The sequence below is a fragment of the Ambystoma mexicanum genome, chromosome 3p, assembly GCF_040938575.1.
Source record: "Ambystoma mexicanum isolate Mex_15411 chromosome 3p, UKY_AmexF1_1, whole genome shotgun sequence".
Taxonomy (NCBI): Eukaryota; Metazoa; Chordata; class Amphibia; order Caudata; family Ambystomatidae; genus Ambystoma; species Ambystoma mexicanum.
In genome coordinates, this window is record NC_090925.1 from 768723244 (window position 1) to 768738711 (window position 15468).

Consider the following 15468-nt stretch of genomic DNA (forward strand, 5'->3'; position numbering starts at 1 on the left):
TCACTCACGCAGTGTACAAAATTGCACCGTTTGACGACCACACTGACACCGCCTCTGTCGACGACTGCTCCATTAACAATTGCTTCATCGACGATGGAAAAGAATATGGCGATGCATGTTTCCACTGCAAGACCTGCTCAGCTCCAGTCAGTGACGGATGTCCCATCTTCCAGGGTGCCGTTGAAGCATTGCGCTGTTTCTACAGAGCAGCCTCTTCTGGAGAGGGTTTTGTCCCTAATACCTGAGGACATACTCCAGCAGGACATCACCTCGGATGTTGAGGCGCCTCCCTACGACAAGCATGCTGTTTTTCGATTCAGATCCTGAAGGAGGAGAGTCGGGTAAGCCTTTCCTTGATCCTTGTTTTGGGCCTCCAGCCTTCTCTTCCGTCCACATCCACGAGTCTGGGCGCTGTGCCGCCTCAATAGCCTCTCGTCAACACACACTGCTTGCTCTCGATGCAGGTGCTCACTACTTTGCAGACTATACTGGGGCAATTAGATGCCAGGCTCCCAGTTCCTCAGGCTCGGTCAGTTCCGTTGTGGCACAGCCCGCCTACTATTCCTCGTCGGAAGGAAGGGCCTCGTCCCAGGGAACCATCTCTGGCTAGACCCCCTACTCCTTCCCCTAGGGTTTTTAGTCCTCCTCGAAGGGATCAGGAGGAAGGGGAGCTGGAGGATTCAAAGCAAGATATTGCTCCACAGGACACTCTCTCTATGGTCTCTTCTTCTCCCAGAAGGGCAGACTCCTGACTCCTGGGATACGGACCCGGACTTGGATGCTCAGAGTATCCCCGCCCAACCATCTCTGAGCCTTCCATATCATGATGGCTAAAGCCTGTCACGTATTTGGTCTCATCCCGGAGGAGGAAGGGAAGGACTGTTTCCTGTTCAAGCACATGGGGGAAGAGGAGAAAGGTGGTTTGCTCAATCCCTATATTGGATCATGTATGGCAGGAAGGTCTTCGTACGATGAGGCACCCGTTTACGGAGCCAGCGGTCAAGGGCTGCTTGGAAAGGAAGTTCAATGCTCTGGAGTCCACCCCGAAGTGTCTGACATCGCAGCCCACACGAGTCAGTTGTTTCAGCAGCAGCTAGTAGAAGGGCTCGTACCCAGCACACCTGCGCTACTCCTCCCGATAATGAGAACCGTAAATTGGATGCTTTCGGTAAGAAAGTCCTCACGGTCGGAGCCACTACGGATAAGGCTGCCAACTCGTTGACTATCGTAGCAAGGTACGACCGCGAGATGTGGCACCGCCTCGCACTTCTGTTAGACCACCTGTCAGAGCAACAGGAAGGAAGCTATGCTGTTGGTGCATGAGGGGTAGGAGGCGTCGAACCATAGTATAAACATTGCGGTCAACCTGGCGGAGACTGGCTCCAAGCAGATTAATAATGGGGTGGTTCTCTGGCGTCAAACCTGGCTTCGCTGCGCTGACTTCCGCCAAGAGGTTCAACACAAGGTGGTGGACATGCCTTGCGAAGGGGGAAAATCTTTTCGGGGAAAAGATTGATGACGCTTAGAAGAACATGAAAGCGGACTCTGATATGACGAGGTCCTTTACAGCCCTGCAGGGTAGATCTTTTCACCCCTTTCGCTGTGTCTCAGGAAAAGCAAGGTTTTCGGGTTCTCGAGACAGACCGCCCAAAGGAAAAAGGAGTACCAAGGCCAGAGGAAAAGAGGATCCTCCACTTCACAAAGAGGCAGTCAAAGCAAGCCTCAACAATGACTGCCACAAGGGCAGACAACTAGGAGGGAGGGTGGCGCATCACCTTGACGAGTGGCGTGCAATCACAACAGAGAGATGGTTGCTGGAAAGAGTCCAATACGGCCACTCGGAGTTCAAGCGTCCTCAACTCCCCATTCCTCTGGTAAAAATGTCTCAGGCTCACCTTCATGTCTTGCATCAAGAGGTTTGTCTCATGCTGCAAAAAGGGGCAATCGAGAGGGTTCCCTCATCGGCAAAAGGAAAGGGGACCTATTCCAGTTTTTTCATGGTCAAGAAGCCAAATGGAAAATGGAGTCCCATTCTAGACCTGCGGCCGCTCAACAAGAACATAAAACACCAAAGGTTCAGGATGCTAATGTTGCAAGATTTTATAAGGTCAGTTCAACCAGGGGAGTTTTTGGCGTCTCTAGATCTCGAGGACGCTTACTTTCACATCCCGATGCACCCAAGGCATCGAACATTTCTCTGGTTCATGGTGGGAAACAGCCATTACCAGTTTCGGGTTCTCCCTTTTGACCTAAAGTCAGCTCCCAGGACTTTCACCAAGTGCCTGGCTCTGGTTGCAGCTTACCTCCGCATAAACGGGCACCATGTTGATCCGTACCTGGACGACTGGTTGGTCAGGGGACGACTTGCCAGCGGACGTTGAGTCTCTTCACGCAGCTATGCTCCTTTTGCAACGTCTGGGCTTTGCTATCAACTTCATCAAATCCTTTCTGACACCCTCAAAGGATCTGATCTTTCTGGGAGCCCAATTCCAGATGGCTCTCAATCAAGTCAAGCCATCAAAGTAAATGATAGGGAAGCTCTTGTCCCTGTGGGCTCATTTTCAGCAGGAACATCGGTCACGGTTAACTCGTACATGTCTCTCCTCAGAACCATGTCGTCCTGCATCCCACTCATTCCAAATTGTTGTCTTTTTATGTGCCCAGTACAGGAATTTCTCACTTCCAGGAGGTCCCAGATACAGGGTTCCTGGTCGGACAGGGTGCTCATTTCCTGGGCTCTGGCAGACCCCCCCTGCAGCGGGTGGACTCATCCCATCAATATCGAGCAGGGCATGCCCCTGGTGGAACCGGAATTTCAATACACCACTGTAGGCGACGCGTCGCAGGCCGGATGGGCTGCTCATCTGGACCAATTCCAAGGGTCTGTCTCCCACGGAAGCATCCCTACATATCCACGTCCTGGAGATGAGAGCAGTACACTGGGCGCTCAAATATGATCTGATCGGTTATTTATAATGCGCTTAATACCCACAGGTTTCTAAGCGCGGACCCGGGGATCAAACCTGTGTTGCTCCGTGTCGTCTTGCTTCCAAGGGAAGCACGTTGCCCCTGAGCTATCGTCCTGAAATCTTTTCTTCCCCCTCATCAGAGACTCACTAGTAGGGATTCTCACAGGCAACACCACAACCATGTTCTATCTGCGCAAGCAGGGGCTGGGGAAGCAGACACGCTCCCTACTCCTTTCCCAGAAAGCCCAAATCATCTGGCACTGGGCCATACAACACAGGATTCAAATCCTGGCTTTCCACCTGCCAGGGATTGAAAACATACAGGTAGATTCCCTTAGCAGGGATTCTTCTCAAATGCACAAATGGCAACTGAATGACGCCCAGGTGGCGAAGATTTTCGAGAAATGGGCCGCTCCTCCTCTGGACCTGTTTGCCAGCCTTGAGAACAAGCAGTACCTTCACTTAGCCAGCAGAGTTCCTCATCCGGACTCCATGGGGGGCCGGAGGGGCGTGTTCTCTTTTCTGTGGACGGGGATGTTCGCCTGTGCGTTTCCGCCTTTTCCCCTGATAAGGAAAACGATTCAGATGATTCACAAGGTTCCTTGCAAAATCATCCTAGTAGCCCCGTTCTGGCCCAGACAGACCTGGTTCTCAGACCTTTTTCACCTTGCAAGGGGTGACCCTCTTCATCTGGGTTCCCAGCCGGATCTTCTCTCCCAGAACAAGGGGATGGTTTGGCATCGCAACCCAGGCTTCCTCAACCTAGCCGCATGGCTCCTGACCCATCGGAGTTCGAAAGCCTAAATATATCTCGGGATTGCAGAGGTATTTTGGCTGCGGCAAGGGCTGCATTTACCAGCATCATACGCCTGTAAGTGGAAAAGGTTCTGTGTCTGGTGTTCTCAGCAGCCTGATCTACAGCCATTACGTGTTTCACCTCAGCAACTTCTTCCTTACCTTTTGCGATTGGCTAATGATGGTCTGGCAATACCATCTATCAAGGTTCACCTGGCGGCCATCTCAAGATTCACACGGAAAAGGAATTCTACACCTCTTTTTAGTGATGTGTTGATTAAACATTTCCTCAATGGCCTTTTCAGGACTTTCCCCCCTGGAGTCTCAACGTTGGTGCTCTCAGCTCTCATGAAACCACCGTTTGAGCCTATGTCAACGGTGGCCATAACATTTCTCGCTTGGAAAACTAGACGAGTATCTGAGTTGCAGGCTCTGGTAATTGACCCTCTATATTTGCACTTCATGAAAGACGAGGTTCTTCTCTCCACAAATTCACACTTTATTCCAAAGATTCCGTAGGACTTTCATAAGAACACTACAATAGCCTTACTAACTTTTTCCTAATGCTTCTACTCTGGCGGAAAAAACCTTGCATTCCCTGGATGTCAAAAGGGCTTTAAAGTGCTATCTGGATCGTACTAAGTTGTACAGAGCATCCAAGCAACTCTTTGTGGCGTTCGGCCCATCCAATAGAGGGAGGACGATTTCTAAATCGGGCATCTCACGCTGGGTGGCGGCGACAATATCCTTCTGCCGTGCTAAACCCAACAAACCATTACAGTCGACTCCCAGGGCTCACTTTACAAGGTCCCCGGTGACCTCGGCGGCTCTTTTGGCAGGCATACCGATCAGAGACATTTGCCAGGCAGCGACGTGGGCACTGCCCCACACGTTCACCAGGCACTACTGTCTGAATCAACAGCATGCCGAGGACGTACAGGTGAGACAAGCTGTACTCCAACGCCTATTCCAGTGAGGTAAACCCTGCAGATTCCAGGGTTTTTTTCTCTATTCCTGTTTTTATGTATTGACTGGAAGGGATGTTTTTTCTCTTGTTGATAATTTTTCCTTACGTCTGCGTCCTGTTTGCCTGTTATGCACCTCCAGGCTCTCTTACTGCTACAAAGTCAGTTCACAGCATGTCAATCCATGAAAGATCCAATGCTGGAGAAGGAAGTAGTTTCTTTCCTGTAACTACATTTCTCCAGCGTTGGTATCTTTCATGGATTCACATGCGACCCTCCGGCCTTCCCCCTCAGGCAAACCGCCTCTTCCGACGCCCTCTTTTTGGTAGAGGTTAAAATCTGAGGGGAAGCCGCGGGGGCAGAGCTATTCTCTCTATGTCCCATTGGTGCTGCCTAAAGCACCCATAATGATGTTGATTGGACACTCAAGGTGTCAAGTTTTTCGATAGGAAAACTACTATACTAAAGTTACTGGGGTCTTCCCAGCCTGACGACAGGGAATATTCACAGCATGTGAGTTCATGAAAGATAACGCTGGAGAAAAGGAGTTACAGGTAAGAAACGACTCCCTTGTAGTGCACTGTGTACTCTCTCCTGGTTGCCCAGTGGTAGCTCCTGCTTACTGTGTGATACCCAACACCCAGGAGCTGGTTTTAGCTCTTTCTCATTGTAACCTTAATTTGGACCCCTGCTCACTGGATCTTGTGTTGTGAGCTCTTTCTAGTTCTGAGTAAATTCTCTGTGTACGTGCGTTTTGTTTGTTTAGAAGCATCAAGCACACTCTTCATTCAGGTCTACTCTTTAAGCTTAATTTGTAAATTCTGGGTCTGCGGTATGAAATTGGAGTTAACGGTACAATTACTCTTGTTACTCAATAATTCCCCGAACGGCAGGACGCTTACTCCCAGGAAGGGAACTGGCCCAATGTAAAGATGTATTTATGTCAGTCGCTTTTGTAAAGGATTTAGTTTTCAATATATGGCTATCATTCCCAATATACACATACAAAAACGTTATCCCCTTTCGATCATAACTTTGTTTGTGAAGTTCAACCAATCTTTCAATTGTAATAGTTGGGCTCCTATGCCCCTATCTACGTGCAGGGGAAAGATGTACAGAATATCAGGCAGCCTGTATTCACAGTCTGCCTGATTAAGACAAGAGCGCCCTAACTTTACACCCAGTATCCACGGTCAAATATATGTAACGCAAGAAACTGATACTCTTGGCAGGAAAATTCCACGATATACTTTTAGACACAGACTGCTGGATGCAACACATGTAAATAGAATTTTAAGTCTTCATGAAATTTTACTCAATTTTTCTTTTTTCTGGACATTATGCTGCTTGTTATATGGGTTCACTTAAATGTCATATTTTCTTTTTAAGGTGTCATGTAACACTCCAAAAACACACATAATTAGTACAATTAAGTGACTCTCGCTTTATGAAAGTTACCAAAGTGCCAAGAGAAGACCTACAGATGTAAGTTGCTAACCAAACTCTACGCCGCTGTTCAATCTAATAGCACCCTTTTTTTTTTTTTAAAGGACAAGGAAAATGTAGCCCTAGTTATAAAGGGTAGATGACTGGATTATACAGACATTTACCTAGAAGAGCCCAACCGTTGTCCAAGAGGAATCCATCAACCTGCACCACTGCCTAGCAGCCCTCAAGAACATCCAGCCAGCCGTGCCCAGGAGGGTGCTCCCAAAGTGCACCCTAAGTTCAGAGTTCTCTCGGCTTCCTTGCCTGTAGAACCTGGAATTTGGGACTGATAAGGTAAGTAAAAGTGCATGTGCACCCCTGTTCTTGTACATTGATTTAACACTCTTGCAGAAAGCATGACCACCCAAGAGCCAAAGACCTTCTTGCAGAATTGGAACATTTTACACAAAAAGGTGGCAGACCATATTCGGCCCATCACTCTCTTCTTACACTTTTTGTCGGCCTCCACATCCGCCGCTCACGCATATGCTTGATTTGGCAATCCTATAAATTAAAATGCTGGTGTTAGTTTTGCAGGAGAAATGTAACATTTACCCAGGCAATACAAGGTGACACAGTTCAAGGGTCCACTGGGGTAAGTCCTGGTTACATAACCTAGTACTTGTAGGGATCTCTATTTACCTCTCGGAAGCTACCCCCGCATAGATTTTCTTTTCTCCTTCAGACACCTCAGAAATCTCCTTAATTTCCACAATCCTGATCTGTAATCTACCTTGTCCTAGACCCACATGTACACAAGCTATCATAAAATATCTATCCTTTCTTTATCCTGCCACTTCCCCATTTGAAGTCTCATTTTTCATTTATTTTTACCCTCCTCTCCCACAAAATGTTGTTTTATGTTTGCTTTTCTATGCAGACAACAGTTTGGATGGGGCAGCACAATATTCCAACTTCCAGACTTGGCTTGGCATTTAGAAACCAATCTGGTAATTATTTGGCCGTTTTGCACAGTGGAAATAACTCAGCAAAAGTGAGTAATACAGAAATTGATTAAGTACAAATAGGTAAGGTAACAATGAAGTAACCATAAATATACCAACTTGCATATGGAGTAAGAAAAATGCTAAAATAGATTAAACTAGAAGAAATCTCCTGGATCCGCAGGTGAGGCATATTGGAAAGTTACTTGGGAGTTAAGAAGGGGGTCTTCATCCATCAACCCATCTCCCCCCGTTTGAAAGTATAGTGCGCAATTCTCATATACATTTCCCCTTGTGCTCTACTCGTACGAACAATTGAGCTCTCTTGATATTGGAACAGCTTGCACTTCTCAAGGATTACCTCGTGCAGACCATATCCCCCAGCGTGCCACGTAATCTTTCTTCATGAACGCTGTAACCTTCCTTTCTTTTTCTGTTCACGTTTAATTGTCACTTGAATTCGCACAAGACCTACTATGTGTATGCACCTGCGGCCATGTTATTATATGTAAACTAACGCTACTATATTCTTCAATTCATTGTAAATTACTGTTAATTCACCTGCGGCTCAGAGTCTATATTTCACCTGAAATTCTCTAGCAGTCTGCTGCCATGTGAGTAAGCATAGTCCAAGCTCTCATTTCATGGTGGGATGTCTTTGGCCCTAGTCTCCTTAAAGTTAAGGATTCAGTGAAAGCGGTCCATGCATAGCAGATCAGCTGATTTTTCAACCCTAAAAAGTACCTTATGTTCTTGATCTGTTCTTCGCAAAAAAACTCAGGCCGTATTTATCCAAAAGATAACAAAGTGAAAGTCTCTGTATATACTGACTAGCAAATACCCGTTCTCCGAACAGATTCGGTAGACAAACATAACACACATCAATTGTTGAAAATCAATGATCCTGTAGGTCGCTGTTCGATTCGCTTGATGTGCTCTGCACCCTGATGGGCACTTGTGGCTGGCTGACATACCCCGGAGCAGACATTGGGGGGAGTTGAGGGTTAGTGTGCTGTTGCATACCGGCATCTTCTGTGCTCTCTCTCCACCTGGTGCCTCACCCTGGCATGGTGCAGTTCATTGCAGTGCAAATATCTGTGAAGCCATGCGTCCTAAGGACTTGAAACCTGTTTTTTGAGGTCCCATAGGGACCTCGAGTTTTGTTCTCCGTTCAGGACCGGTCCTTCTACAGCCATATTGATTATCTGATTTCATGCCACTGTCTCATGTGTGAAGGTGCTGAAACCTGGGCAAAACGGTGGGGTGTCCCCATGAAGCCAGTAATATCCAGATGGCCCTAGCAGGTAACTACTCAAAATGTGGTGCAGATTGGTGAACCGATGTGGAATTGTATAAGAATCAACGCTTTGCCAAGCCACAAACAAATTGACCTGTTCTGAAATCTGGGGAATGGGGATGGTGTGTCCAAACGTCATGGAGGCAGTATTGTCCGAAGGGCCCCAACAGGTTACTATGCAAAATCTGGTGCAGATTGGTGAAACGGTGTGGAATTGTATAAGAAACAAAGCTATGCCACAAACCCAGTCACCCACACATTTTCACTTTCATAAATATAGAAGATGGCAAGTATGTGTGTTAATTCTTGTAATGTAGAAACAGCAATATGCAATGCAAATACCATAGTCCAGATTTAGAATATCAAGGTTGTTTAGATTTAATGGCGATCTGTTCAAAATGCCAAGATAAATGATGTAGTAATATTGATTTTATCTGCCCCAAACATTATCTTGCTATGAATTGCATTCTTTTCAGATGAACGTCTTTCATATAACATAACTCTATTCCACATTTGTCACTGCAGTACCCGTTATTTATCCATGGCACATGGTTCAAGAACTCAAATTTCAAAGTACCTCAGAACTCTGTTATTTTGAATAGAAATGCAAATTATGAGGAAATGCATGGTCAAAAAGCACAAACCATTGAACCTGTGTGTTTGTGAATTTTTATATTGACTTTTTTCCGCAATTTAATGTGATTTTTTTTTTATTTTTATTTCAACAGGTGATTGAAGCATTATTAAATTAAAGGCTAAATTTGAAATTCAAAGAATATTAACATGCAAGACTTAATTGGGAAACACGCTGATGCTGTCTCAAAACCGAAACCAGCAAGTAGCAAACTATTGTCAGACATGAATCTAGACTAGGTAACTTCTGCTGAAGTTAATGAGACATACTGAACTATAAACATGACATAGAAATACAGAACATTTAACATTAGAAGTTCTAGTATAAAAAACCTTGGTCAAACCACATATTGGTCAGAATTCCTTGCATAGTACTAAATGTGGGAAGATTTGGCTAGGAAAAAGACTGTGCTAAACGCCAGTTAACAAATATGGGCAAGACACATCATCAATGTGCTAAATGTGGGAAACAATTCTCTCAGAAGGGAGGTCTTCTTATTCATGAGAGAACGCATACAGGTGAGAGACCTTATCAATGTACTGAATGTGGAAATACCTTTAGTCAGAAAGGACATCTTCATTCCCATGAGAGAACACACATGCTGGAGAACCTGCATTGGTGTGCTGAATGTGGGAAACGCTTTATTCAAAAGAGAGCTCTAATTACCCATGCGAGAGAACATACAGGTAAAAAACCTTATCAATGCACTGAATGTGAAAAAAGCTTCAATCGGATTGGGGAACTTTGTAACCACGAGAGAATACATACCGGTGAGAGGCCTTTCAAATGCACCGAATGTGGGAAAAGCTTTAGTCAGAAAGGTGGTCTTCTTGGCCATGAGAGAATGCATAGAGGGGAAAAACCATACCAGTGTGCTGAATGTGGCAAAAGATGCAGTCGGAAGGGACAACTGATCCGCCATGAAAAAATACATACAGGTGAGCGACCATATCGATGCACTCAGTGTGACAAGCGATTTATCCTAAAGGGAGAACTTCAGATTCACGAACTAACACATAAAGGTGAGAAACCTTATCAGTGCATGGAATGCAGCAAACGTTTCTTTCGAAAAGGACAACTAAATAACCACACAAGAAAGCATACAGGTGAGAAACCTTATGAATGCACTGAATGTGGGAAAACCTTTATTTGGAAAGGTGATCTTCGTATCCATGAAAGAACACATACAGGCGAGAAACCTTATCAATGCACTAAGTGTGAGAAAAGCTTTCGGCAGAGGGGACATTTGTTTAGCCATGAGAGAACACATACACTCGAGAAGCCTTATGTGTGCACCGAATGTGGAAATAGCTACAGTCGGAAAGGACATCTCATTCGCCACAAGAAAACACATACTGGGGAGCGACCTCATGCGTGCACGGATTGTGGCAAGAGCTTCTTTGAAAAGGGAGATCTTATTAACCATATGCGCACACATACTGGTGAGAAACCTTATCCTTGCATTGACTGCGGTAAAAGCTTCAGGAGGAAGCAGCATCTGATAACTCATCAAAGAACACATACAGGTGACAAACATCTCATTGAAATTGGTAAAAACTTCATTTGGGAAGAGCATTTTATACACGAGAACACGAATACAGGTGGGGAGTCTTCTCTAAGTGAGTGAGGGAAAATGTTTAGTGGGCAGTGGCACCCTATTTTCCACTGAAGCAAACCCATAGGAGACAGACCATGTTCATGGAAAACTTCATAAGAATATTATGGTATTTATTGAGCATGACCTAGCTTTGAGAAGCAACGGAGTGCTTTACAGAGGTATACAACAATACAGATGCAATTAAACGGAGAGTTGTATCCCCTTGATTGTGGGCTATAGAATCTATGCTGTTTACCAACTAGCCCTGACACCCCCCCCTCGCACCCCCTCTGTTGCAGCTTCATTATCTTAGGTTGGCTAAAGTGATATGTAATGTGACTGGATGAAAGACACTGAATGTTCACCATTTAATCTTAATTAACTAAGTTATTAAATGACTACAGAACCTCTCTTAACAAAAGAGAGGGCACCCATATCCACCCTAACAGACAACAACACAATCGCATCTTTAATGTAAAACAAAACCGAAACAACAAACTCTTCAGACATGGACATTCCATTCACATGTTTTATTGTATGACTGAACTGAAGATCTTCGAATGAAGAAAAAGCAGAAGTGGAGTAAAACTGAAAGCAATGGTTTATGAAAGTGGGTAAACAGAAAACCAAGCTGGCGACCAATGTAAAATATTTATAGGTACAAAGCTACCACACTGATGACCAATACACATGGATGGTTACACAATAAGATATGAAAGCTACAGAATCGAGTTCTGTCATGGTGTCTTGAGACAGAAGACGACAAACCAAATGTTATTTTTTTAGGCTTGGAACAGAATGCATCAATGCACAGTCATGTGTAGATAGTTGCAAGTACTGTCATGTGCTCCTGTAGCATAATTGTCCATTAGTTCTAGAACCTTTCTATACTGAATAGCTATTTGATGGAAGCAATCCAGAGTGATCTTGAAGGAGCGGCCCTCCACTTACCTTAACCCAGAGTAGGCCTACCTCACAAGAAGTGAATGCACGTTTGTCTGTATAGCAAGTTTATTGTACAAACGGCCGGGAGGAGCTAGATGACCCTGTGGAGTCAAACTAACCTGTCTCTCCCTGAAACACACAAACATTTCACATTATATACATTTTGCAACAGTTTAAAAACTCACATATTTTATTACAAATCATCATCCCACATATGATTGGTCAAACCTATATAAAAGAAATTCAATCATCTCTGATTCCCACATATTCATTAGTCACATTTATTTAATTACCATCATCGGCTCTTATTTGTAGCACATCCCTTTCATGGGATGTTTTAACATAATTCATTACTTGTTACAGCTGGCCTGGAATGTCTAACCTAGGATGTGATGCACATAGTTTGCAAGGACACTTCAAATGATATGAGTAAGGGGGGAAATAACCAAGTGCCCTTTGAATTGGTGATAACCATATCACCTGCCTAGACTTGCTGGTGTCATTGTTTTAACTCTAATCTACATGACTACCAATTCAGCACGCGTGGCCTGTGAACATCCCAAGAAACTGTCTCAAACCCATAAAGCATTTTTCACTCTGCCCTTAAGCGGCACCTGATGTATTACTCTGGTCACAAACAGATGGCCTGACCCCTCTGGACAATGAGTGATTGGCACCCATCTACTTAAAAAGAGTGCATCTCCTTTCCACAATAATGCAAAATTGTAAGAATCTCGACCCAACCTATAAATGACCATCTGATATTGTTGCAGCTGCTTCCTGGCCTTCATCACCCTGCAACCCTGTTTCCCCAGTCACACACAGCTCTTCCTCACAGATTCTACCCAAACTATGAAAGAGCACATGGCATACAGATTTGTGTACAACCAGTTGTCCCAAACACATGTCCCTTAAGAACCCCGTGTATGTATGTCGGTTCATGCATGTTTAAAACTACAGCGTCCTCTTTACAGTGGTTTCTTCATTGCAAATCTCCTTTCCTGCATGTGCATGCGGAGCTTCTCGCTGCTCAACTTGTAGGCGCTTACATGACACAACACATTTATATTTCATCAGTGGTTTTGACATTTATCTTGCTAAGTGCATGCAAATCTAAATAACACTAAAAGTAGCACACATCCCATTCTCATTAACTACGCTAGATATGTGTAAAATTGCAACATTGTGTCTTCATTGCCATTCCCCCAGTCCCTCCAATATGGTGTGTGCAACGTGAACCCCTCTTTCTCATTGGGACCTTTATCAACCACCCCAACAACCTTGATTAATAAGAGTTTCATGTGGACAAACAAATACCACATACCAAAGTACTTGTTACATACCACATGTCTTTATTGGTTATTCAGGTACTAAGGATAGTATGTGCAACTAATCTGACAGAATGGGAACACAAAACATCTTAATGTCATTACACAAAAAATGATGCAGCTCTTCGTTCATATAACAGGACAATTTTGAGGCCCTAAGCCTGATGTTTGTGTTGTACTGATCTGGTGCAAAGTTTTACTATGAAGTACAAAGTTACTTTCTATAACCTCTCAGTTTTGTACCTTTTGTGTCAGAATGGTTCCTTCACTGGCACACCACACATAGTGTGAGAATTGCCCATTCAGGTTAATTGTACATTGTATTGTTTTAATGCATGAGCCTCAAAATATCCTTGTGGTGGCATTCCTTTCTTTGGAAAAATGAACAGAACAAAAATGCCTTCATGGGTTGAATTGGAGAAACCTGTTCGAATCAGCAATGGCTACATATTTATTCCATATCCGCATTGAATACCATCCATGGTCTAGCACTAAAAGGAATGGACTGAAGTAATCTGGTTTTGGATGGAGGATTTGCATGAATGATTATATGGCCCCATTGGTGTATACACTAGTTTTGCATGCTTTAACAGTAAACAAAATCCTGGAAAACAATGGTGTTAAAACATTCGATAAAATGGTCTTGGAACATATTCTAGCTGAATTTTATATAACCGAGGCTATAAAGCTTGCGCTCGACACTTGCAAATGGCAAGTGATAGTTCACTCTTGGTGAATAAGAAATGTGCTTGTATACACGTGGAGAGCTTGCATTTGTGCACCTAGTCAAATGACTTTTATACCTGGCCAATAGTTTGCAGCTTTGACATTTGTCATCCTGATCAAACATGTTATATGGAGTTGTTGAAGAGCAGGCTCACTTGAAATACCTTGAAATGTGCCATCAATAATCTGTGCGGTCGTCCAATCTAACAAACTGGCTGATACATAGGCACCTTGCAACTAGACCAAATACTTCTAAAGAAAATTACAAATATAAATGATGCAGATAATTTGATCTGTTGCTGAATGAAAGACGGGAAGAGATATATTGTGAAGAAATGCTCTAAATATCAACGTGTTTGATACAACAAAGGACATTAATTTCTATATGTTCGAAGATGGATGTGTAGCCTGGGACTTTTTAATTCACAACCTATGTTGGAAATGTATACACATGTTCTGGTCCTAACAAAAACTAGTTAACTCTTAGTGTGCACTATAACAATGTTTGAATCTAATCTGCGATGTATTTGTCATCTTCCTTCCTGTTGTTCCTTTTCAGTCGACACCTGTAGTGGAGCATGGCAGGGGGTATGTTGCATTTAATCAGCAGAAGCTAGTTGATTGTTTGTGATTTCTGAGTTAATAGTATGTTTGTTTTAAGAACTTCAAGGATTAGGTTGACCTTTACAGTATATGCCACAGATTTCTGAGATCAAACCGAAATCCAGATTCCTCAAATTGATTATTCATTCTTTTTCCTATAATCATTTTGACTTGCTTTTTCTGATTTTGATTTGTATTTTGAGAGCTGCACGTTTGCCTGAAAGTACAGCGATATAATATTCTTTCTATATTTTACAATTCTTTTTACTTCGAGTGCCCTCTTATGGTTAATATGTTGTTAACTTCACAGTATTCCTAGATAAAACTGCACACTGAGGAGACATATGTACATACTTTGTTTTTGTATATATTATCGAATTTAAGGATGGTACATGATGGCATTCCATTATGCTATCACAATGGAGACCATCACCATGAAGACACATGGTGCATCATCTGGCTCCAATAGTTGATAGGTGCTGAAAGTGCGATGCAAGAGTGGTGGTATACAACCTCTGTATTGATGCTGATGCTTAAGTACAAGATGTATTAGTGTCTTGTTGGGTTAAATGTTGGCTGATAATCCAATTGCTCTGTTTTTCCAGCCTAATTGCTTGGGATTATGCATATATTATGTTTTTCACTGCTCAAAAAGAACACCTGCTTGCTCTCAAAGTAAATTCTGATTTGTGATAGAATATTTGAACAACATGTTATTGGTAACACATGGTGATTGACCTAAAATGTGCTGAGGTTTTTCCGGATAGTGGCGTATTGTGCCCCCACGTTTTAGTAATCTGTGCCCATCTGTAGTATTAAAATATGGTACACCGAATATCTCATTACAAAAGACCTTTGTGAGCTGTTGTTCAGTAACAATATTGTTGTTTCACAAAAAGAATATCTTGCATTTTTAGATTTTGCCAATTCAGTATTGTAACCAGGCCACTCAATAAAATGTAGTTTTCATCTTGCTGGTGCTAAGAAGAGTGTGCATTTTGAAAACACATTTAAATGTCGAAAGTTGTTGCAGCAATTATTATTTGAGTAACAATTTTAAGAATAAAAATAGAGAACAGTGTCCTTAAAGTTAATTTAGATGAGGTCGACAGCATCGCAGTAGCTGGAACGTACTGATACTTAGCCTCTAAGGATAAGGTTTATCCATGCAGTTCTT

The 15468-nt window shown here is 43.4% G+C and overlaps 1 protein-coding gene across 2 annotated transcripts in view; it reads left to right on the top strand.

Moving 5' to 3' along the window:
- Window positions 1-15264, top strand: part of LOC138580844 (zinc finger protein 605-like) — a 55176-nt gene extending 39912 nt beyond the window's left edge. Inside the window, exons 2-4 of one of the 2 annotated variants that reach the window (XM_069651710.1) lie at window positions 6280-6511; window positions 7098-7211; window positions 9187-15264. In XM_069651710.1, coding sequence (XP_069507811.1) covers window positions 9523-10719 — 1197 coding nt within the window. In that variant the 5' untranslated portion in view covers window positions 6280-6511; window positions 7098-7211; window positions 9187-9522 and the 3' untranslated portion in view covers window positions 10720-15264. The remainder of the gene's footprint in view (window positions 1-6279; window positions 6512-7097; window positions 7212-9186) is intronic. The other variant, XM_069651708.1, reaches the window with a different exon arrangement.
- The last annotated feature ends 204 nt before the right edge of the window (window positions 15265-15468 follow it).